This window comes from Periplaneta americana, chromosome 15 (genome assembly GCF_040183065.1).
Source record: "Periplaneta americana isolate PAMFEO1 chromosome 15, P.americana_PAMFEO1_priV1, whole genome shotgun sequence".
In the NCBI taxonomy this organism is placed as follows: Eukaryota; Metazoa; Arthropoda; class Insecta; order Blattodea; family Blattidae; genus Periplaneta; species Periplaneta americana.
Window position 1 is genome coordinate 72,912,170 of NC_091131.1, and position 24,033 is coordinate 72,936,202.

Consider the following 24,033-nt stretch of genomic DNA (forward strand, 5'->3'; position numbering starts at 1 on the left):
ATTCGAAATGAGTAAAACAATGATGATGAATGATTCTTTTTTCTCTCTCTTAACACTGCAGTTACATTTTGTTGCCTTGCTTATTTGAATATGAATTCGTAAATTCTTTTGCCAGCACAAAATGCCACTTTGGGAAGTTCTTTTGGTTCGGTAGAATATTTTATATTCACTTTCTTAACTTGGCTTCGCCGGGGTTCCATTGGTCCTTTATCTAAACTGTAAACACCCTTGGGAAGTCCTTGAATCATCGCTATTGTCTGTAAAAATATATATATATATATTTAAACCATTAAATTTATTTAAAATAGTCTTTCTTAATACCTTTTGATTATCATTTAAGCTATTTTTGCAATAAAGTAGTAGAAAATAAACTTTAATAAATAATTTATTTGCTTATTAAATAAGAGCTGAGTCAGTGCTGTCAGGGGCTGAGCTGGCATGGCATTCCATTAATAAGACTGATAAAATGTGAATTTATTATATAAGGTTACCATCCAACCCAAACGCTTTATTTTATTTAGTTTACATTTAATTACATATTATGGATACATTGAAAGCTGCTTTACATAATTTTAATTGTTACAAATTTTTTATATAAAGGGTAACAACCAGTGGCGAAATTAAGGTGTAAATGCTGGGTAGGCTGAAAAAATCAGCTTACCTTGTATCTTTTTATACAGCAGATGTTTCTCGGCTTTTATATTAAAATTTTTTGTGGCACCTATTAGCCTAGTTTATTTCTTATACCGTGAAATAATATTTGCACAAATAGAAATTAATATAATGGACCTCCACAGTATCTATATATACCCTAATTTATTTTCAACATGACTGTTAATACAGTAGAACAAATGAAGACTGGACATAAAAAAGGCTGTAAGTGCAAAAGAGAAACAGAGCTTTCTTGTGCAAAACTTGCTAACTGTAAAAACTAAATTTTATAGAAAACACAAAAAACTGAAATAACTGCAAGTTTTGCTATAGCTCTCACATAGCAGAAAACAAGTTTTGAAAAAAACGATCACACTTTGACACACTACTGTGAAGGAAATAATAAGATTTTCCTAAGAAGCCTTTAGAATCATGTAGAGGCCTGTCTTATGTTAACTAATCCACCAAAATCTCAATTTTGAAAATTTTGCAGTTAGCAAGTTTTGCAAAAACGGTCCTCAATTAGTAATGTAATATCGTATATTTTGCACATCTATGGGAGAAGCTAAGTTCTAAATAAAATCACAATGGAACTTATCCTCTATGCTTAGTAGATTGAGCCACGGACATAGACTCTTTTTTGGAAAAACTAATTTCAGAGATATTGGCACTTACAGCCTTTTTTATCTCCAGTCTTCAAATTACCAGTATCTAAAGAATCGATATTTAAGTACTTTGCCCCCTTATCTGTCCTGCCAACGTCTATGATTGTGAGTCTCAATAATTTGGCGACTTACAATATCCTTGTATACATCTGCCACACGAATTAGATTGAGTTCTGAACCGCCAGCTATTATGAGGTCCTTTGTCAGCCATTTTCCACAGTACAACTAGAAAATGAAAAAAAAGAAACTATATTTAATGTAAGATGAAACCATCAAGGACAACGCACAACAAAAGGTGAACTGAATGCAAGAAATTTATTTTTCAATTAACAGTAACAATTTGAAAAATCTTCTCCTATAGGATGAGGCGCCTAGAAGTAAAGTCAGCAATCTCCAATTTCTTTTATGCATTTACTATATGGTAGCATAGCAATCTCCTTGGTGTTTTCTCACAATATGCAAAGGTTATATGAAGCAAAATTAGCTGTAAATGAATTAGTTTTAATATTGAAAACTGGAGTTAGAAGTGAAGGCTGCCATCTCCATGATCAATTTTTACAATTAGAGAAGCAATGCCTACAATATCCACATTGGTCAATCAGAGATACCTATTTGGCCATGTGACCGTGAGCCATCTTTTTTTCTTTTGCTTACATTTTTGTATTTATTGTGCGTTTATTCAGTGATTTTATGAAAGTAGCTATTATAAGATTTCTAGTAAAATGAATAGCACTGAGAAAGTAACGCTCGTATCACCTTCCAAAGTACTTCAAGCACCTTCAAGTGTCCAAGATTGAGATGTTTTCCCATTTCGAGACCATTCTTTTCTCCCATCTTACAGACTCTTTGAGTTGTGTTCCAAAGATATTTAAAAAAAGAAGGTAAAAGAAAACCCAGAGGAGTACCTCGAAATAATACCCAGTGCCTCCAGGAGTTTTACCACTGCCATTGGATATATACCCATTTGCAATGTGAATAAATACATACATACATACATACATACATACATACATACATACATAATCTCAAAATATTAAAAAATAGCGAAGGTTGAAACGGAAGTGTGTGAAATATTTTATTGGAAATCTGAAGCAGAAAAAATACCAAAGCCATTAGATGCTTGGCATTTCAAGTTTGCTGTCTGCAAGAGATACACCTACAGTACCAGCAATAAGCTCAATATCCTGGTGAAAGGTGAGAACTTCTACGCACAAGATACAGGTTTGTATACATAACGAAAAAGGAAACCGCTTGCTCAAATGCTTCCCAAACTCATTCAACCATCACAACCAAACCTTGTCTATCATAAGGAGGTGGCTGATGTGGAACGACTGCTTGAAATCCACTTTAGCAAGAACTGGCATTAAAACACAAAATTGGATTTTTATAAGTGTCTGATTGACAATATACATGCATCCGATTTACTTAGTGAGGCAGACAGTGACGACGACTGTGTGTGTGTGCGCGTGTGTGTGTGAATTAATGAAGAATCCTCAGAATTGTATGTGTAGAGAATTACTTACATTTTTATCTCTATGTATAACAAGATGAACAAAAAAAACTTTGAAAGTGTTGTATATGTGAAAAAATATCTTGTGAGTATACTTTGTTATGCTGATAATATTGTTTTTGTAATCCAAATTTAAATTTCAAGCAAAGAAATAAATTTAAAACTCTGCCACAGACCTGGCAATCATCCTCATCTCAGATGCAAAGACAGCAAAATTCACATATGAGTTGCAAAAACGGAAATCTTCAAATGAAAAGCTTTATTGTCTTGTTCCACAATAGCTTTAAAGTAAAATAATGATTTAAAATTGCTTTTCTGATGTCAGTTTACATAATTATGCAAATAGTTATTGTTAAAATTTTCTTTCCGTGAACAATAGTTATTTTTTAATGATTTGTTAATGCACATAAGCACTTAATTAAGACATGCAGGCATATATTGCAATAATAGTCATAACAGAGAATTCTGTAGGACCAAAGAAATAATAATCTCTACAGAGATCTCTAATAGTGTTTTGTGCATACTGGTACTGTAAAATTTTCCAAAGTGGAGATTACTGACTTTCCTTCTAGGCACCTCAAGTAATTAACATTAAAAAACATAAGCACTTAATTAAGACATGTAAGCATATGTTGCAATAGAGTCTAGAAAAAATGTTTTGTAATAGCAGGAAAATTGTTAAAGGTAAAAGAGAAGATGGAAACGATACAATAAAAGAACTTAAATGGGAAACTTTGGAAAACAGACGTAGGAAAACTAGAATAACATCGTTGTATAGAGCACATCTAGGTCAGAAAGCATGGGTAGATGTAACGGCTCTGTTAGAAAAGCCAACGTACTATGGTAGGAACGATCATGATTTTAAAATCAAATGTAGGAAACAGAAAACGGATGTAGGTAAATTATCATTTTTAAATAGAACTATAAATGATTGGAATGATCTACCTGCAGCGGTCTTTGAGTGCTGTCCTTTCTTAAGGAGATTCAAGAATAACTTAAAACGTTGTGTATATAGTGTAAATTAAAATAAGGTGACATGTATTTATTTAGCCTGACGAGTTACTCCCTTCGTTTGAATTGTAAATTATTTTAAAATAGCGTGTAAGAGGGGTCTTAGACTAGAACTGTTTAGCTTAAATGTAGTTCTGTTTATAAGTATGCATAAGGGTGTAATTATTTGTCTTATTTGAACTGTTGTATCAGTGAAGCGAGGTGAGTCAGTGAAGTTATGGTTTTACAGTGCAGTGAATAGTTCCGATCAGTGATAATTTATAGCGTCAATGAAATGTGTTCTATATGTTAGTGTAATATGTTATATAATGTCAGTGAAATGTGTCCTAAAGTGTCAGTGAAATGGGTCATAATGCCACTACAGTGAGTGAGATGAGAGTAAAGTGAAAGTCTATTGAAACTTATGTAGGGCCTATACATATATAGGCTGTATTGTAAAATTAGGTTATTTTATGTTTTATTATTAATTGTAATTATTGTGTTATTATATTGTATATATAATTGTATTGTGTACTGTATAATTGTATTGTGAATTGTAATTTTATTGCGTATTGTTTATAATTATATATATATATATATATTTTTTTTTTTTTTTTCTCTTTTAAGATGGAAGTTAAAAGACACTGGCAGAGCAATGAGAGGGTAAAGCAGAAACATTTACTGCCCTAAAAATTCAGAGGGATAAGAATAGTACAGTTTTTACCCTCTTAAAATATTAGATAGCTGAGAAAAATACACGTTGTTGTAAACTCTTGGAATTTACAACATCTCTATTGCAATAGAAAAAAAAAAGGGCGCCATGAAGAATCACGAAGTTTATTCACACTTATTGTCGAACTATAGAGAATCTTTTTGTAATTCCTATCACATCAGCATCAGTGGAGCATGGTCTCTCTATATTAAAGTGACTCAAAACGTATCTCCAATCTACCATTAGCCACAAGAAGCTGAAACATGTAACAGTATGTGTTCTCCGCATGGATGCACTTGACATGTTACACTACTAAGGGTTTAAAATTTAATTTCTAATCTACTTAGTTGAAGTTATAAACGCTTATATAAATAGTATACCTTCGAATTCTCTACATCTGGATGCAAGTCTCGTATAAGTCTGCCACTGTTATAATCCCACAATTTCATCTGATTGTCCCTTTGCCAAGCACACGTTAGTACCTGCAGAGAAGCATCACTTCAATTTGATTAGTATTTCTTATGAAACACTATTGACAATGTGCAGACACTTTTTATGTATCATCATCATCATCATCATCATCATATATACACACATACATACAGGGTGTTTCCAGGCTAGTGTTACAAACTTTCAGGGATGATGGGGAAGGGCACATTTATCAATTTGAGATAGGAACCCTGGTCCGGAAATGAATGAGTCGAAAGTTATAAGCAAAAATAGTTGTGTGGAAATGGAATTGTAATTTGGCACCACATGCCCTCCTTCCCTTAACCTTTGGAACAGTCGTGGAAAGATGGTATGTGTTGGATGTCTCCTAAGTGGGTACTTAGCCGGATACAATCTGTGAGCTTGTCTACTGTTCCCATTGGCTCATCCGTATTCGAAAATTGTGTCTGCATATTCCGCTCTCATGTACTCCTCCATTTCACTAGGACTGATCAACTGGACACTGCAACTTGTACACATACACTGCTGTCTACAGACGTGCATATTAGGACCGACCATGTCCGTTACACATTACGCTATTTGCATTGCTTTAGTGTAGTTTCCTGTCCCCACCCCTCAGACAGCGCACTGAATTGAATACTGTAAGTAGACAACGTAAACAACGTCAGATGAATACAGTATGTGTAAGATGTGCAGATAAATACACATAAATAAGGTGTACAGAGGAATAAAAATATTTCCACACAAATATTTTTGCTTGTAACTTTCGACGCAGTCATTTCCGGACCAGGTTTCCTTATCTCAAATTGATACATGTACCCTTCCCCAGCATCCCTGAAAGTTTGTAACACTAGCCTGGAAACACCATATATATACACAAGGTGTATCTAAATTGGTGTCAAATATTTCGGGGACATGTTCCTAACACCAAAACATTACACAAAGTTCATATGAACATTGGTCTCAAAATAATTTATTTTAGAGTTACAAGACAAAAATGAATGTTAGAAAAATTGCTCGGAGCGGCTTCCTCCTCCTTCGATGTGTCCCCTAAACCTGCGTTACATGCTCTGGCGTACTCTGTTGAAAATTCCTGGAGTGTTTCGTATTTCGTGAAATCCAGTTTGGATACGCTCTCAGAATATCACCATTAAGTACAGGAGTCGCATAAACCAGGGACTTTAAATGTCCCCAGATGAAGAAATCCATTGGATTCAAATCAGGCGATCGAGCAGGCCATACAATGAATCCCCTTCGACCAATACATCTTTGGGGAAATCGATCATTAAAAAAATTACGAATTATCAGACTGAAATGAGCTGGAGCAGCATCGTGTTAAAACACATTCATTGGATGAGGTCCAGAAGCACATCATCAATTAAATGATGCAAATCATTTCGTTCTGTTCACTTACAGAATACATTTTCTTCTGATTTCTTTGCTCTACAAAAGACAAACAAACAAAAAACCATCAAACAATCAGCGGTCAATGAAGGGACAAATCCTTTAATAACTCCCTAACCAATGGTTTTCAGACCCGTGTTCTTATTAATTTTTTTAATTGTTTTGATGTTAGGAACACGTTCCCGAAATATTTGACACCAATTTAGATACACCCTGTATATATAACATATATATATATATATATATATATATATATATATATATATATATATATATACACATATACATACTTTGAAATTTCAAATGGCACCTGTATATTTTTGTACTTAAGTATGAAAGAGTATTCATTGTTCATACACCTCATTCGTCTTCACATCTTTTATTTTCTATCATCTCCTGGCAACCTGGATTGTTTCAATTTTTCGTCGTCACCACCACCACCACCACCACAACCACCATTACCAACACCACCACCACCACTACCACCACCACCGCTGCCGCCACCACCACCACAACCACCCATTAAAACAATCATCATCACCATAATCATCCATTAAAAATACTAAGTTGATCGATTGTTCATATCATCTTTAGACATCCTTAGACCCTTCTAATCTAGCACCAGTATTTAATCATATTTGTTCTTACCTCTCTGCCAGTTGCACTAATGTCAAGGCCTTCTCCACAGATATGTATGCCTGATAAATGGCGAGAGGGTGCTGGTTGTCTGATGTCCCAATATAACACAGTATCATCCCATCCACCAGTCATGAATTCATAAGGATTATCTGGGTGGAAACAGGCTGCGTAGACACGCGAAGTATGTCCATCACAAACTTCAGCATTCCCACTGCATAAAAATTCGTCAAATGAATCTGTTAACATTTGTTGAAAAAGAATTTATGACACATAATTTACTTCTTTACGTTAAAATTCCTTAAACCATAATGACAATTTAATGTTAAAAATATTTTTCCTTTTCTTTTCGTGTTTATTAATAGAAATGTATTAATTAATAGGCTACTCTATTCATATGGAAGTTTCTGACTATTTTTAGCTAGGTATTTTCACCAAGTATAATGAGAAAGTAAAAATAAAATTCCGAATCTTTAATGTTTTCACCAGGTATAAAAATGGGAAGTCACTCTTTCAATAAAGGATAAATAGAAATAACCAGTTGTATTGGTAGTGAAAGCAATTTCGGTCTTAATAAGTTATTTTTTTATTCATCATTAATTTTTTTCTTTAATTGGTTATTTTACGTTGCTTTATCATATCTGTGTAGTGTCATTAAATTCTTGGGACACAATTCAATGTATTGTGCCTATTGAAATTCATTAATGACAATGATTAAGTCCACCACTATGGAGTAACAGCATACCTGACCATGTAATGAGCGGACCCAGGTTAAAATCCTGATTGGGACAAGTTAGCTGATTGATATTTTTTCCAGGGTTTTCCCTCAACCGATTAAGAGCAAATGTTGGATAACTTTTGGCGCTGGATCCTGGACTCATTTTGCTGGCATTATCACCTTCATCTCATTCAGACACTAGATAACCATAACAGTTGATAAAGCATTGCAAAATAACTAATTAAAAAAAAGAAACAATGATTAAAAAATAACATATTAAGACTGAAATTGCTTTCACTACCAATATAACTTTGGAATACCAAATAAATTGGTAAACCTAGTCAAAATGACTCTAAATAATGCAAATAATAAAGTTAAAGTTCAAGGAAAATTATCCGCAAATTTTCAAACAGCAGTTGGACTAAGACAAGGAGACCCATTATCCACGCTTCTATTTAATATACTGTAGCTGTGGAGAAATGTAAAGATAAATCCAGGCAGAACAATATGTAATAGATTAAGTCAATGTTTAGCTTTTGCAGATGATATTGTGGTATTGGGCAGAACATCCAAACACCTAACAGAGACTGTAAGAGATATGACAACTTCTGCGGCAAAAATCGTTCTCAATATAAATCTCAACAAAACAAAATATATGGTTAATAGGAAAGGTAGTCCACAAGTGAAAGAAGTAGAGCTAGAAGGTCAAACATATGAAAGGGTTGAGAGTTTTAAATATCTGGGCACTCTAATAACAGAACAAAATGAGATCGAGATAGAGATTAAAGCAAGAATTAGTCAAGGAAATAAATGCTATAAAGCACTGGCACATCTCTTTAGGGAAAGATATTTTTCAAATTTGTTTTTTTCAAATTCAAATTCAAATTTATTTACAATTTACATTTGAAATTTGTCACATATGTTAAAAGAAAGATTACCGTATATAAAACAATTATAAAACCTATTGTAACATATGGATCAGAGTCATGGACTTTAACAGACAAGTCAAAAAAGCAACTAATGACTTGGGAAAGGAAAATACTTCGAAGAATTTACGGTCCAATATATGAAAATGTCATATGGAGAATTCGTACAAACTCTGAAATTATGAACAAATATAATACACCAGACATTGTGGCAACAATAAGATCAAGAAGATTGAGATGGATTGGACATGTACAAAGAATGAACCAGGATAGAGTAGTGAAGAAGATTTTAGAAAGAAAGATGGGAGGCAGTAGAAAGAGAGGAAGACCAAGGCTTAGATGGAGTGATGATGTGGAAAATGATTTGACAAGCTGGGAATAAGAAGGTGGAGAAACAAGGCTTTGGATCAAGACATATGGGCATCTATCACAAAGGAACCCGAGGCTAAACTCAAAGGGCCGTAGAGCTATAGGATGATGATGATGATGACCAATATAACTGGTTATTTCCATTTAGTCTTCATTGAAAGAGTGAATTCCCATTCTGATACCTGATTAACACATTAAAGATTCGGATTTTTTTTTTTTTTTTACTTCCTCATTATAATTGTAGCACAGGGAAAGTATTTTATAGTACAAAAAATTAATTTTTAGATTTTTGCGGAAATAAGTATTTAGTATTCCGAACACTGAAATGTGATTTTTGGCATATTATCATGTATAGGCTTACAGCTCTTTAACTCAAACTATTGAACAAATTTGTCTACTGGTATTGGTATAGTATATATCTAATTTTGTAAGTCAGTTGTTCTGGAAAGTATGTAGGCCTACATAAAGTGTTGAAAATTTACTCATAAAATAATGCTGATTTTAAACAAAAAATTGTATTAACTTGCAATATATCGGTTCTAACGATGTTATTACTATTTTTATTTTTATACAATGAATTTTAACAAATGAAATTAAATAGACAAGAACATATTTTTTATGTCTTGTTTGGGACATCAATTTTTTTTAGTAAAAAGGTATCTGTGAAAAACATAAACTTATCCAGACAAAAGTGGTAGGTTGTAAAAATATGTATGGTAGGCCTACGTGATTTACTTCAGCTAAATTAAAGAAAATGATACCATTTAATGGATTTTTTCCTTTGTGGACTTTAACTATACTTGCTTTACCTGTCGGGTATCATGGGCATGATGGCAAAGACGCATTCTATATCAGCCATTTTCAACTGATGTGCCATAAATGATCCGCTGGTGTGCCACGAGAAAATTAAAATAGTAAATGTTGTCCTAGCAATCATTGGAAAAATGAAAGTGGCAAAATTACCATAGTTAAAAAAAAGTGAGTCCACAAGAGTGGCAACACAGGTCAACATTCAGTAAACACAGTTTGTGTGTGAGCGTGGCAGAAAAGAGAATGACTGACGTGCAGCCAGGGTTGCTAGATCAGTAAAATTGGAATATCATAGCAACCTTAAAAAATGTCGAATTTTATTTGTTTTGGTAAAAAAAAATGACACGTGGTTAGGAATTATTCTATTAGATTATGTGAATGTGCTGTGGGATTTTAAATTACACATTTAGTGTGCCACATGTTGAAAAAGGTTGAAAAACACTGATCTAGATGTACACGTGTATGAAGTCTAATATGCTACAAATGTTAATATTGTCTTCCGTCTGAAGTCTCTGTAACATTAACAACCTTTCATGGTCTGTTCTCTCATTTGGACAAGAAGCAGCTTTGAAAGCATGTACAGTATGTAAAGCAATTGTATTTTATAATTTAAATTGCACTTTTTATTTAAAACTGTACGTGTTCTAGTTTTGAGGCACGTGATAGCGCACAATTTAGGCATAATGCTGCAAACTATAATGTCAAGGGTTCAATTTTCTATGAGATCATGAATGTTCTCCATTGATCTAATCCTTCCGGCCACACTGTGACCCTAGGGTTAAAGGTGGTGGGCAAGCAGGATTAACATCACTACTGCCATTAATGCCGATTGTCTATAAAGATGGAAGCCTTAATCTTCTACCACCTTGTGGGCTTCCATAGCCTGTAATACGAATGGCTGGCTTTATGTCTTTGTTTATTTTTCATGGACACAAATTTGTTTGTAAGAATTATTAAATCTATATAAAAAAGAACAATATCTGAACACGAAAGTGGAACAAAATTCCACAATCAATTTTTGGCAGCTACAATGTAATCCAAAGAAGACATCTTACTAGTCATATACTGCCAGCTCTCTCTAAAAATTTAAATCAACTCCATCATTAAAATAGTAAATAGTTGTTACCTTGACTTATATACTCGCTCTTGGCACTTTTTTTCTTCATCGTACAAGATCACTCTTCCATCTGCACCAACAGTGACAAACTTTGGCATCTTAGGACAATACGCTATTCCTAGTGTTTGTCGATTTTCATGAATAGTGAATATACATTCGCCAGTAGTTAAGTCCCAGCATTTCACACAGCCGTTCACATCTGTTGGTCAAATCTGATAAATTAAGCACAGGAGTTCCTTCAGAATCATTCTCATTTTGGCATTATTCACTCTTTCTGAGAACACATTCATTACACATAGGATAGATGTATGTAAATTTGGCCACTGTTCTATTTAACAGTCAAATAGAGATTTAAGTTACTGTGTAATCCAACACGTGTACCAAGAAACAACACATTACTTACAGAAAACAATAGTCCAGGCAATAGACATGGGATACTATGTAAGGATTATGAAAAAAATAAATCTGAAGTACCACCTACTGTAACATTAGATATCAGTGAAAATCAATAGTGAGATTTCTCACAGGACTTTCTCCTACGAAGAATCATAAGACTTCATAGCAGCAACTTAAACTACAAATTATGTGGAAAAGGAAACAGTTCTACATTTATTATGTACGATAACTCTATGGTGTTTGGTCAGAACATGATAACTCCAAAAAAGCTGTTTTGAAATACAAGCATTTTTATTTTCACTTTTCCTTTAAAAATCAGAATTCTAGTATACATACAAATGTGAATGAAAATAACGTAGATTGGGGCATTGTTTAAATATACACATGCTCATGCTTTTCTATAGCTTCTAAGTAGCCTGCCAGTAGGTATAGCAGGAAATGGCCATATTGGAGTTAACATGATCTGAGCAAACACCACAGAATTGTGTACCGGTAATTTTAGCTTGCAGGCAGTACAAATTATTCATGTACTGGTAGACTACATAACAATAGAATCAAATTCTAACATTCAGTCAAAGTCGACCTAATACAGGAATACTGGCATGGTGCATTGAGTACGAAACTTAAGGTAAGCATAATACACGTATACATTGTAATGTCTCTGGAGCTGGAAAGTAGGTTAAAAGAACACATACCCTTTCCACTAAATGCTGACTGCTTTGTTGCTTGTAAGTAACAAAAATTGACAACGAAATATTCACAGAACTTTTTTTTTTTTTTTGTAATGATGAATATTGTGTTAACACAAACCTAGTATAAATGTTGGAATGTAAGCTTTCATGGTCGGCGTCATTAGGATCGATGTTGTTCAAACTAAAAGGCTGTGGTCTGTTGGAGCTGTTGCTACCATACATTTCGTCTGCTACTCTGGCAGACATTATTATGATGTCATGATGATGTTTGTCAGAGTAGGAGATGAAACGTATGGTAGCAATAGCTTCAACAGACCACAGCCCTTTAGCCCTGACAACATTGATCCTAGTATGAATGTTTCATTATATCTCTGCTGGTCAGTGACGGTTAAATTTCAAGTGGCTTATCTTAGCTGTAAGCATCAGTGTATTAAAAAGAATTACAACCTCTTCCTATTTCCTCTCCTTCCCACCGCAAATGTGACGTTGCACAGAGGCAGAGATAAAATATAAGATGTGTACCATCATATTTACAAGTTAAAAATTGCATTTATTTTATGAAATTGCTTTTAGTATTTATTTTTGAAAAAAGTAAATTTTCATAAGTACGATAGGTCACAATTCTGCATCCACTTCATTCAGATTAGTGATACATATACTGTATAATTATTTATTGCTTTTCAGGCATACCTGTGAACATTGGGTTGAATGAATAGATATAAGCCTAAAAGTAGATCAACGAGCAAAATTTACTGATTTAAATGTTTATATCTAGGTGTAATCATCTGAATGTCATATTTATGTTAATATAGTTTGTTTTATTAAATAACCATTACATAGCTACACGTTTTGTTTTCATTTTGCATTTTCATACCTCCATATATACTCGTTTTGAAGATCTGTTGCGAATGTAAGATCCCGAAAATTATAGTGGACTGGTACCGGTATTCATATTATGAAAAATTAGTTAATTTTATAGAAAAGTGATAAAAACTTTACCTTCTAAACTCCATCATAATGAAGGAACAGTTAAAGTCGTGGAAAAAAATCTCAGAGCTGTAACTAATTTGTTAGTAGACATTAATTTCTTTAATTCTTCCTTATTCACATACAAACGTATCTGACCAGTGTCAAGCAGAAATTTATTAATAATACTGTATAGAACACAGCGAAAATGTATAACTTAGAAATAGGCCTGCTATAATGTGTAACTTACATGTTGCGAATATAAGGTCCCCAAAAACTATAGTGGTATTTGTATTATAAAAAATTAGTTATTCTTACAGAATAGTGATCAAAATTTACTTCGGAAAACGTTTTATTTGTCTTTCTTGTGTTAAATTTTATATTACCTTGTTAACATGTTTCAGCCTGCTATCGGCCATCTTCAGAATTGGTTGTTGCTGATCTTGGTGCCTTTTGTTTGTGTTTCCTCTGGGGATGTCTTTGTGTAGTGTAATGTGGAGTCAAAGAGTGTGTGTGTTCTGACACATGGTACACTACACAAACACATCCCCACAGGAAACACAAACAAAAGGCTCCAAGACCACAACAACCAGTTCTGAAGGTGCCCGATAGCAGGTTGAAACATGTTAACAAGGTAATATAAAATTTAACACAAGAAAGACAAATAATACGTTTTCCGAAGTGATATAGTGTTAAAAGTTGTATAATCAAGATGTATAAAAATTTACCTTCTAAACTCCATCATAACTGAAGAAACTGATACTGTCATGGAAGAAAACTCAGAGCTGTAACTGATTTATTAATAGACATTAATTTCTTTAACTCTTCCTTATCCACATACAAACATATTTGAACAATGTCAAACAGAAATGTAACAAAAATAGAACATAGCGAAAATGTATAACTTACATGTCGCGAAAATATCTGTAGGATCTGCTTTGTTTTTCTGAAATCGTCTGTGTTTTATACAGGTTACAGGTGCTGGATTTTGTAGGATCTCATTATCAATTAAGGAATGAGAACATACTTTTTTCTGTGGCTTGAAAACACGTACAAAACCATCTGTGAATCCTACTGCCAAAAGTTCTAAATCAGAAGTATATTTTAGACAGAGGGCATCCTGTTTTGTGTCTCTGAAATTAAATAATTTAATATAAGATACGCAAAATTAATGTCAAATACAATGTCAGAATGTTATGCAGTGATGAAAGAATGAATTATCTGTTTGCAAGAAGGATGCACTACCAATATCGGTACCTTTATCTTTTGAATACCACACAAAAACTGTGGTATCTATCAGTAAGTTATGACTAACTCCAGAGGAGTTTAAGAGACTCACTGAGCTTGTGCAGCTTCTTACATACTAGGATTCTGTAAGAAAGGGGAGTTACTGCGTAACAACAGACACCATCGTACCCGTACAGCAATTGCAACCTGCTAAGAAACAGAAAATGGGAAGTACATGAGGAGATTCATTGTGTGTCTGAAGATGATTCTCATAGAAGTGTGAATATAATTGTCATCAATAGAAGAACCCAGAAAGCGATGGTTTTAGAGGTCTTAGACCCTACAATTTGATTTGAGCAAGACACGATTCAGGCACTGCAGATAAATTATGACAAGCGAGCTAAATATGTACCTTGTCTTCCATATCTCAGTCCACACCTGTGGAGTAACGGTTAACGTGTCTGGCCACGAAACCAGGTGGCCCGGGTTCGATTCCCAGTTGGGGCAAGGTACCTAGTTGAGGTTTTTCCGGGGTTTTCCCTCAACCCAATATGAGCAAATGCTAGGTAACTTTCAGTGCTGGACCCCGGACTCATTTCACCGGCATTATCACCTTCATCTCATTCAGATGCTAACTAACCTAAGATGTTGATAAAGCATCGTAAAATAACCTACTAAAAATTCCATATCTCAGTGAAAAATATGGCATTTTGCTTTACACTGGGATGTTGCAGGCTTACTATTTGGAGCGAGGGGTTGTTTATCAAAATTTACATGTAATATACTTAAATCTTTTAAAATTCCCTTTTATGAGGTTCAGAAGATTGTGATGGAAATTCTGAAGGCCTCTCTTCAAATTTTATACTACCATTTATATGATGGAAATTCTGAAGGCCTCTCTTCAAATTCTACACTACCGGTACCATTTATATGTCAACACATAAATTTTTGTTTAAAATCGAATAATTATTTTACTCGCTTCATTTTCTTTTATCTTTTCTGTTGGTTAATTCCGGATCCCAGTGGTCAACCTCACGTGAGGATAGATGATTTTAAATAAATCGTAGTAGTATCTCGCGACTTAACTGTTACTGTTATGTGAACACGTGTTGCAATTTTGCCATCTTCTTGCTTTTATTTGTATGAATACCTCAATAACCGTTTAGAAACGACTACAATGATAATAGACTTATATGTTTAACTCTCTTCCCTGATTCATCTCTCGAAAGGCTCTTATTTAGTCCCTTTACGCCCATCAGTCGAACTATAAAAATAACTTGGTAGCTTAATACTCCTTTGTACAGTGTTACCTGCATACGATAAGCCTACTGTTGTGCTGAGGTACTTTTCAAACTTTTCCATGGGAAAAACACTCTTCTTTTTATATTCAGTTCAGGGAATAAAAACTCCTCCCTTCAGTCTGTAAACCATACAGCTTCTTGATTTAAATATGCGACATTTTACTTTCAAACTTTAAAGTACAATTTTCTTTCATACGAATCTGAATTCCTTTTACTTCCCCATAGCAGTTTATATTACTTAGTCTTCATATTATAGTTGTAATCCCCTGGTAGAGGGGCAGAGAAGACCTGAAGGCCTTATCTCTACCAGGTTAAATAAATAAATACTACTACTAATACTACTGATTGCAACCAGATAGTATGAACTGATCAGTAGTAGTGTGTGTAAAAGCATTGTACTTTTCACACATGCCAGTTGCCAGTGACTCGCCATGAGAGCACAGGACACATTCACTAGAAATCTGGTCACCGGCCAATGACTGCTCTTTCAGTGATGTACGTGCTTACTACATGCATGCTTACACACCAGCATCAGTTAGTTAACTGCTTTCACAAAGTACAGTCTTTGGTGACAATGAGTGAATATCAAATTGTTATAGAGCCAGTGGCGTATACTGGTTAAAGGGTTTGGGCTACCACTGACCCTATTATTACACAAAATATATTTTAAAATCCCTATAATAAAATTCCTTACCTATTTATGTGAATTCCAGACGTCTTGATTGGGACGAAAATACGTTGATGACTTCGTCCTTGAAATTACAGTTGGGCCACTTGCAAAGTTTCTGTAGAAATGACTTTTCAATGGATACTAGTGCCAAGCCGGATAAACGTTCTTGTGTATGAGTTGATCTACAGTAGGATTTTATTCTCTTCAACGCAGAAAATGTTCTTTCTACCGATGCTGACGTAGCTGGTATTGTCACAATTAATGTTGCCAATTTAAGGACTTCAGGAATAACTTGGTTCAGCTGGTTTTCATATATGGCAGATAATATTTCATGGATAGGTTTGTTCGAAAAATCAAAGACTTCTGCTGAATATATTACACTTAATTCATTTTTCAAACGTACTTGATCAAAGTGACAGTTATAGGACTGAAATAATTTGTTTAGTGCCTCATTCGGGAAGTTTTCTCTATAAGCAGAAAATTTTTGAGAATCTAGAAGATGTGTGAACTGAAGCTTTCCATAATCAGAAAATCTGTCAGTAATTTCCATGTGCATACGATCTAGTATGCTGTAGTACAGCTGCCTGTATTTCAATTCATCATCTCCTTTTCTTCGCTTTAATGATGGTTCCATTGTATTGGCTGAAGAATTTTCATTTTCCATATTACTCCATATGGACGGAAACCCACTACGTCTGAACTCGGATATAGTATTTTTTTTTTTTTTTTTTTAACTTTGATACCTCTTGCAAGTAGTATGCTATGTCTAGATTTTTTGTCTGAAGAATATTGTAGAGCACATCTGTATGTGCGAACACTCTAGCATAGAGTTCAAGAAGAAATATATTCTGAAACTGTGTGAAAAAATTCAAATATCCTTGAGCCTGCACATTTACAGCATCATCCCAGTTTTCTGCAGAGTCATTACAAATGATATTTTTAAAGAAAGCAGTCCGTTTTTCTCTGTATTCCTTTACTGTATTTACAAGCCGAGATGTAAAATTCAATCTAGTTGGTGCTACTTTTGGGAGTTTCTTGTTCATAAATTTCTTGAGTTTTCTGATCTTTTAGGAGATGATGAGAAAATGCAGCTAAACCCGACAGTGTTTGGAAAAAAAATGCGGCATTCTGGAATGGATGAAGTAGTTTGTTGCAAAACTAAATTGAGAACATGGCTGTAACAATGGACAAATAGTGCTTGAGGATACTTTTCTTGAACTTTTGTTTTTAAGCCATTAATATTTCCCGCCATAACTGAAGCACCATCGTATGTCTGTGCAATTAACTTATTGCCGACACTGTATTCTGCTATAACACCTTCCACATGCTGAAACAAAGCAGCAGCAGTTTTGTCCGAACTGACATTTGTGAATCCTATAAACCGTTCTTGAACATTGGCAGTACTGTCGATGTATCTTAAAACAGTGGACAATTGACTCTGATTAGAGCAGTAACTTGTTTCATCAACAACAATGGCCACAAAAGGTTTTATGTTCTTTATCATAACCCCACTTATAGCAAATATTAAGTCATTCTGAATTGCGAGAGAAGTACCACGAAATACTGTTGAACTCTCAAGATGATTGGCCAGTAAATGGTCAAATTCACTTAAGGAACTTAAATATTCAATATAATTTCCTATATTGTCTGATTCCACACTCTCGATATGACCCCGAAAAGCCAATTCTTGTTTTCCTAGAAAGCAGACTGTGTTAATAAGATGCAGTAAAATCTCCCGATTTTTTTTTCACAAGAGCATTGTGTTGGTTGATGTGTAGAGCTTTTCGCTTATCTAGCTGTAAATCAATTCTTGTCTTCCCAAAGTTTGCAAAGTTCATGCTACTACAAATATGAGCTTTTGATTTGTCGTATTCTAGGACTGCCGTTCGAAGGGAGTTCATATTAGAAAACCCCTCTTTTGACCACACATTAGTTTCACGGCTAAATAACAAACATGGCCAGCAAAATAGTTTAGACAGTTTAGAAGTACCACACAACCAATTCCACTTACCATATGATGTTGAAGTGAAATGGCGTGTGTACTCTCGCTGTTTTTCTTTTACGTCCATGGACAAATTTAACTCAGGAATTGGTCTTTCCATTTTCACAATTTCAACTTTCTCGTTGTTATGTACGACGGTTAAAAGGCACTTTTAATAAACCTTCTATTACACAGTCATTTTCAACACAAACCTCTCCAGAAACTTGTTCTGCCATATTTTTCACAATATCACTTAATTGGGAAATTAAAAACTTAATAATTCACAATTAATATAACTCTTAGACACTCGAACAAATCACAGATTTAAAATAATGCACTGCAAGAACATAATCACATTCAATTGCTAGCGTACTAAGCGTATAGCTGCTTCGCGCCTGCGAAGAAACCGATCACGAGAGCGGCAACTCGCCCGCCTACAGTGCACGATGGAAACAGTAGGGAGCGGGGGGGACGGGCAGTTGTGGGAAGGACAGCGTGAGCAAAACGGTCACAGGCTACCTCAGGTAGCAAGCGGTTTCTCCATCGATGCCGCCTTGACAACTTGTTTCTTTTCGAGAGCAGAGAGCGCATATAAATCTAACAATTACTTTCATTTTAATTACTATGGTAAAACTAATAATACAAAATTATTACATTATGTTATATTATAAACTTTTTCTTTTGTAATTTCCTTGGGCTACCGCCGGTAGCCCCGGTAGTCCGCAAAATACGCCCCTGTATAGAGCTACAGTATTTATAACGTTGGTTGAGGCTAGACTGGTTTTATGGGATAAATCAAATCACATCTACAAAGACCATGATGGCACATGGAAGGTCTGGAAAGAAATCTGTGAAGGACTGAAGTCGGACTTTGTAACATTTGCACAGGTTGAATACAATTCCTTATCTTATTGTTCTGATGCTGAAGATTATATTTCAATCAATTAAGTATCACCCAACACAACACAAACAAGCTGCATTCCGAACAATGGTACACAGACTACTCAACATACCAATGAACCAACAGGATTACAACGAAGAGCTAAACACAATCAAATACATAGCTCAAGAAAACGGATACAATCCTAACATAATAGACACCATAATACGTAAGACAAAACATAATCACAAAAAACATAAGAATACAACACAAGCACAAGAACACAAAAAATACATTACACTAACATACGAAAACAAAAACACACACAAGATTGCAACCTCATTCAAGAAATTAAATTACAACATCGCATACAGAACAAATAACACTCTACAAAAACATCTCAACACACAAACAAACAAATACAACCACACAGGTGTATATAAACTCAAATGTAACACCTGCAACAACTTCTACATAGGACAGACAGGCAGATCTTGTCAAACACGTTACAAAGAACACATAACAAAATTACAAAACACCTCCACATATGCAGAACACATCACAAATGCTAACCACACCTACAGAGACATCAATACAGACATTGAAATATTACACATCCAACCAAAAGCCAGGAACTAAACACACTAGAACAATATGAAATATATAGACACACAAAAACACAGCCCAATGAAATTCTCAACACACAACACAATTTCAGAACACACACGCTCTTTGACTCCACATTACACCACACGAACACACCCTCACAGGAAACAAAACAAGAGGTACCAAGACCAACAACGACCACTTCTGAGGATGACCCATAATAGGTCGAAACATGTAAACCAGGTACAATAGAATTTAACACAAGAAAGTCATATAATACATATTCCGAAGTTAAAAAGTTTTTTTTTTCTTTTCATTTTTCGTTCGATCTTCAAATAATGTGTTGAACAGTACAGCTTCTCCCCCTTTTTTTATTTATTGGATGAACCCAATAAATCCTAATCTATCTGCATTTTTGATAACGTCTGTACAAAAACCACATGGCAATATCGCACCTACGATCCATAGCAACAACAGACGAGGACTGACTGCTTGCTGACCAGCTTCTGCCAGAAAGTGCGAAAGGAAAAACAAACTGGCCGGCATTTTACCGGCTGATAGAAACCAATGTGTGTGAAATTAGTCTAACATACTGGTATTTGGTTTTAAAGTTTATTGTTAATGTAATTATGTATTATTATTATTATTATTATTATTATTATTATTATTATTATTGTTATTAATTATTGTTGTTAACGTCTATTTTAATTACCAGTACTGGTATTGTGGTATCTGAGATGGAGTTTTGAATTTCTGGTACCATGATAACCCTTTCTATCCTACCTTATGATTTAATTGGTACAGTGCTAAATAAATTCACAAATCAATTATGGAAGCATATTATGAAAACAACAATAGTAACAAACATTGATGAAAATAACAAACAATAGTATTTTTGGCATAGATTAAGAAAAGACACATTCAAAAATATTTTAATATAAGGTCTATTATATTTGTATTAAAGGATAAATTTTTTTTTTAATGTTGAAATCCGGGTGATATTTACAAACGACATTCAAAATAAGCTCACTATAGCAAATTCACTCTAGAGGAAAAATGTTTTGACTGCACAGAAAATAAAAGTAAGATTTCGATTATATTAAAACATACATTCAGAGAGAGAAATTTTCTTTCCCTGGTTGGAAATGAACACAGGAATATAGAAGTTGCGGGAAAAAATCCAGAAGGAGAAAATTCCCTGGCTTCCTCCCCTTCAATTCGAAAATTAATTACGGTACATCTTTTATCAATTGAAACCAAAATGCTTAAATAATTATGTTAAATACACCCACTCTTATTTTCCATATATCTACTGTAATAACTTTGAAATAAATAGCAAATTATAAATTCATATTGTATTATAAAAGACTGAATGCTACTACCACAGTCTAGTATATACAGTCGTGAAGCTAAATACGTAGTAAATATGCAAACATTAGATAGTTGCTCACCACTAGGATCGCTAATATCGCCTCATTACAGGCAATGCAAAATAGTACCGTCACAGTCTATTGTTTCTAGCAACCTCAAAACTCAAGCTTCGTGACTGTATATAGTAGACTGTGCTACTACTGTAGATTTATTTTGTAGGCATACTATAGTACACTCTGATAACCAACATAAAAATGATACGAAAATTTATTACTTACAAAATTGTTTGAACAGTGATTTCTCCATCTGTTGTAAAGTCTGAAATAACGTTTTCTGTAAGAATTGTCTTTTTATCGATGATGCTTGCTGTTTTAGCGTCCATATTTGATTTTAAAGACCAGAAGAACTGCCCATTATAACTTGCTTAGCTCCACTCCGATGAATATTAAATAATGATACAGTACCATAGTAGGTGTTTTTAGATTTGGTGTGTGAATTCTGCATGTAATAATCGCTGCAGTAAAAAAATGCATTGTGTATGATTATCTAAATCTGAAATTACCAGTGCTAGAGTAATTATTGTTTCTGTTACAACAAATTATATAAATTAAATGACTTCCTGCATTTTTTGTTTGTTTATTTATTCTATTTGTTCAATGTGCAATCATTTCATAAGAGTCATTAGCCGTACAATGTCGAACATACAACACAAATGAATAAATTAAAATACCTTACCAGTACATATTAATAAAAGAAATGGTGTTGTTGAGATAAACATAGTAATGAAAATTTTACCCTTTAGAGAGTTTATTTAAGTGGTGTATGCAAGATTCAAAATGGTTTATTATTTTATTTATTTTGCTAAGTTTTATAATTGTATTGATATAATCATAAATTTTCCTGAAAATGTTCTCCTTATTAAACATTTTTTTTAGCTTATTCATTTTGATAAAGTTTATAATAAAATTATTGTACTGATGTAGGTCTAATTATAAATTGTCCTGAAATTTTTCCCTCTTATTAAGCAGTTTCATTAGTGTATTGATGTTGCTACATTTGATAATAATTATATTGACATAATGATGAATTTTCCTGAGAATGTTTTCTCTTATTAAGCAACTTTTTTATATTTAATTGTTTTTGTCAAGTTTTATAATATAGATATAATTATAAATATTTCTGAAAATTTTCCTCTTATTAAAAAATTCTTTTAGGTTATTCATTTTGCAAATTCGTAGAATTGTACTGGTATAAGAATAAATCTTCCTCAAAATTTTCCTCTTACGATTGTAATGGTACAATTATAAATGTTCTTGAAAATTTACCCCTGTTAAGTTTTTAAGCTTGTTTTAAGCTATGAGTATGTATGACTGACTTGTGAACCTTGAATGATTTGTAAAAAATAAAGTCATGTAGTGGTAGGAAGTGTACAGTCATATGAAGTCGGGGAATCACGAACCATATACCTTATTAATGTTTCCATTAGCCAAGATTAACTAATTATTTTAACATGATAGGCATATATCAGCCTCATAGTTTTGTGGCACTTTAGATTAGATCAGTATAGTTCTCAGAATATCGTCAGTGCTTGTTTCTTAATCAGTATGAATGTTATCATAAACTAACTTGACAATGGTGCTGTTTGGAATCATTTCTGGGGAAGATTTTTCTTTTCACATCACTTGATGAAAGATTCATCACCTTGTCTCTAGCCTCCCAGTATCGGTATTTGTTCACGAAACCATAAGTGAATATAGATGAACAAATCATTATATAGGTATTGGTATGTCTAGAATCTGTAATGTCCGTGCTATTGAAGACCATACATTGTGATCTAGGTAATATGCCCAATCGACAAAGATGATCAGCCAAATAGTCATGGCCTATTGTCTCAAAATTTTGCAACAGCTTCTCTTTCGGGCTTCTCGATTATGATGAAAAATTTCTCTTACTCTATAGAGGATGTTCGTAGCTGTTCTGCTGTATGGAATTATTGTGCTGGGACTTGACTGAAAAATAGTTGTTCTTTCTTTGCCAATAGATCCCCCTCATTCCTCACAATACCACAAGAAGATGGTACCCACTGCAGGGACACATTTTTGTCGGAATTTTTTTCATGTTTAATGATTTCTCTACAATGTACTATATAGTCATTGACTAGAGTAATTTTTAATGCTGATTTAGAGTCACTGAGGATGACGATATTAGAAAATGATGACGAGGGAATAGTCATGGCTTTCACTTCTCTGTCAGATGGTGTACAGTCCCTTCCCAGACTGAAGCATGCTAAGAAGAATTGATAATACGTATTTTCTGGCACAGTAGTTCCATGTTTGTCTGTTTGGGAGCCATTTGTATAAACATGGAGCCATTACTATTCTGAGTACTGGTATCGAATTTGTACAGTCTCTAACATAGTAGTGTGGAATACATCATTATAGATATAAGTTCATTTTATTCCACTTATTGCATCTGTTTGATCATATAAATGATATTGAACATGTCAAATTCACAAATAATTGAGGCTATCAAATGCAAAACTCGCCTTATCCAGGTAAAGTGATTTGTCAGAAAACAGGAAAAACCGTTATGGATATGGACAGTTTTGCATTTGATAGTAGTTTTCTGAGCTCTATGGAAGATGAATTAGACAAGATTTGCACAAACCGACTATGTCAGTAGATAGAGAGATGCCAGAAGTACAACATTCCATATGTAACTAATTTTTTTTTAAATTTTGGATAAGGCGAGTTTTGCACTTGATAGCCTCAATTGCCTAAGCACAATAAATAATTAGTGAATACATATTAGTATATTAGCCTACATACAAAACATACAATGGAAAAAGAAAAATTGCCCTCATTATTGCAATGGCTGGATCGAAGCATGAACTGTGGTCTTAATAATTTTGTAATAAAGTAGACTACACAAGCAATAGCCATTATGGAATACATTAATTTTTTATGTTGAACATAGTATAGGTAT

The 24,033-nt window shown here is 33.9% G+C and overlaps 1 protein-coding gene across 1 annotated transcript; it reads right to left on the reverse strand.

Annotated features, from left to right (window-relative positions):
• Positions 1-80: 80 nt before the first annotated feature.
• Positions 81-11,164, reverse strand: LOC138715724 (uncharacterized). Its single transcript, XM_069848782.1, has 5 exons — positions 10,968-11,164; positions 7,031-7,232; positions 4,909-5,010; positions 1,449-1,541; positions 81-257 (listed from the first exon to the last, which is right to left on the reverse strand). Exons 1-5 carry the CDS (start codon positions 11,054-11,056, stop codon positions 81-83), a joined length of 663 nt encoding a protein of 220 aa, XP_069704883.1. The 5' UTR covers positions 11,057-11,164.
• Between the last annotated feature and the right edge of the window lie 12,869 nt (positions 11,165-24,033).

Coding starts and splice junctions, on each gene's coding strand:
- LOC138715724 (XM_069848782.1), bottom strand. CDS start 11,056: ATGCCAAAGTTTGTCACTGTTGGTGCAGATGGAAGAGTGATCTTGTAC. Junction 7,233..10,967: donor GAGCGAGTATATAAGTCAAG/GTAACAACTATT, acceptor ATTTTTATGCAG/TGGGAATGCTGAAGTTTGTG. Junction 1,542..4,908: donor CAGATGTAGAGAATTCGAAG/GTATACTATTTA, acceptor TTCATTTTCTAG/TTGTACTGTGGAAAATGGCT.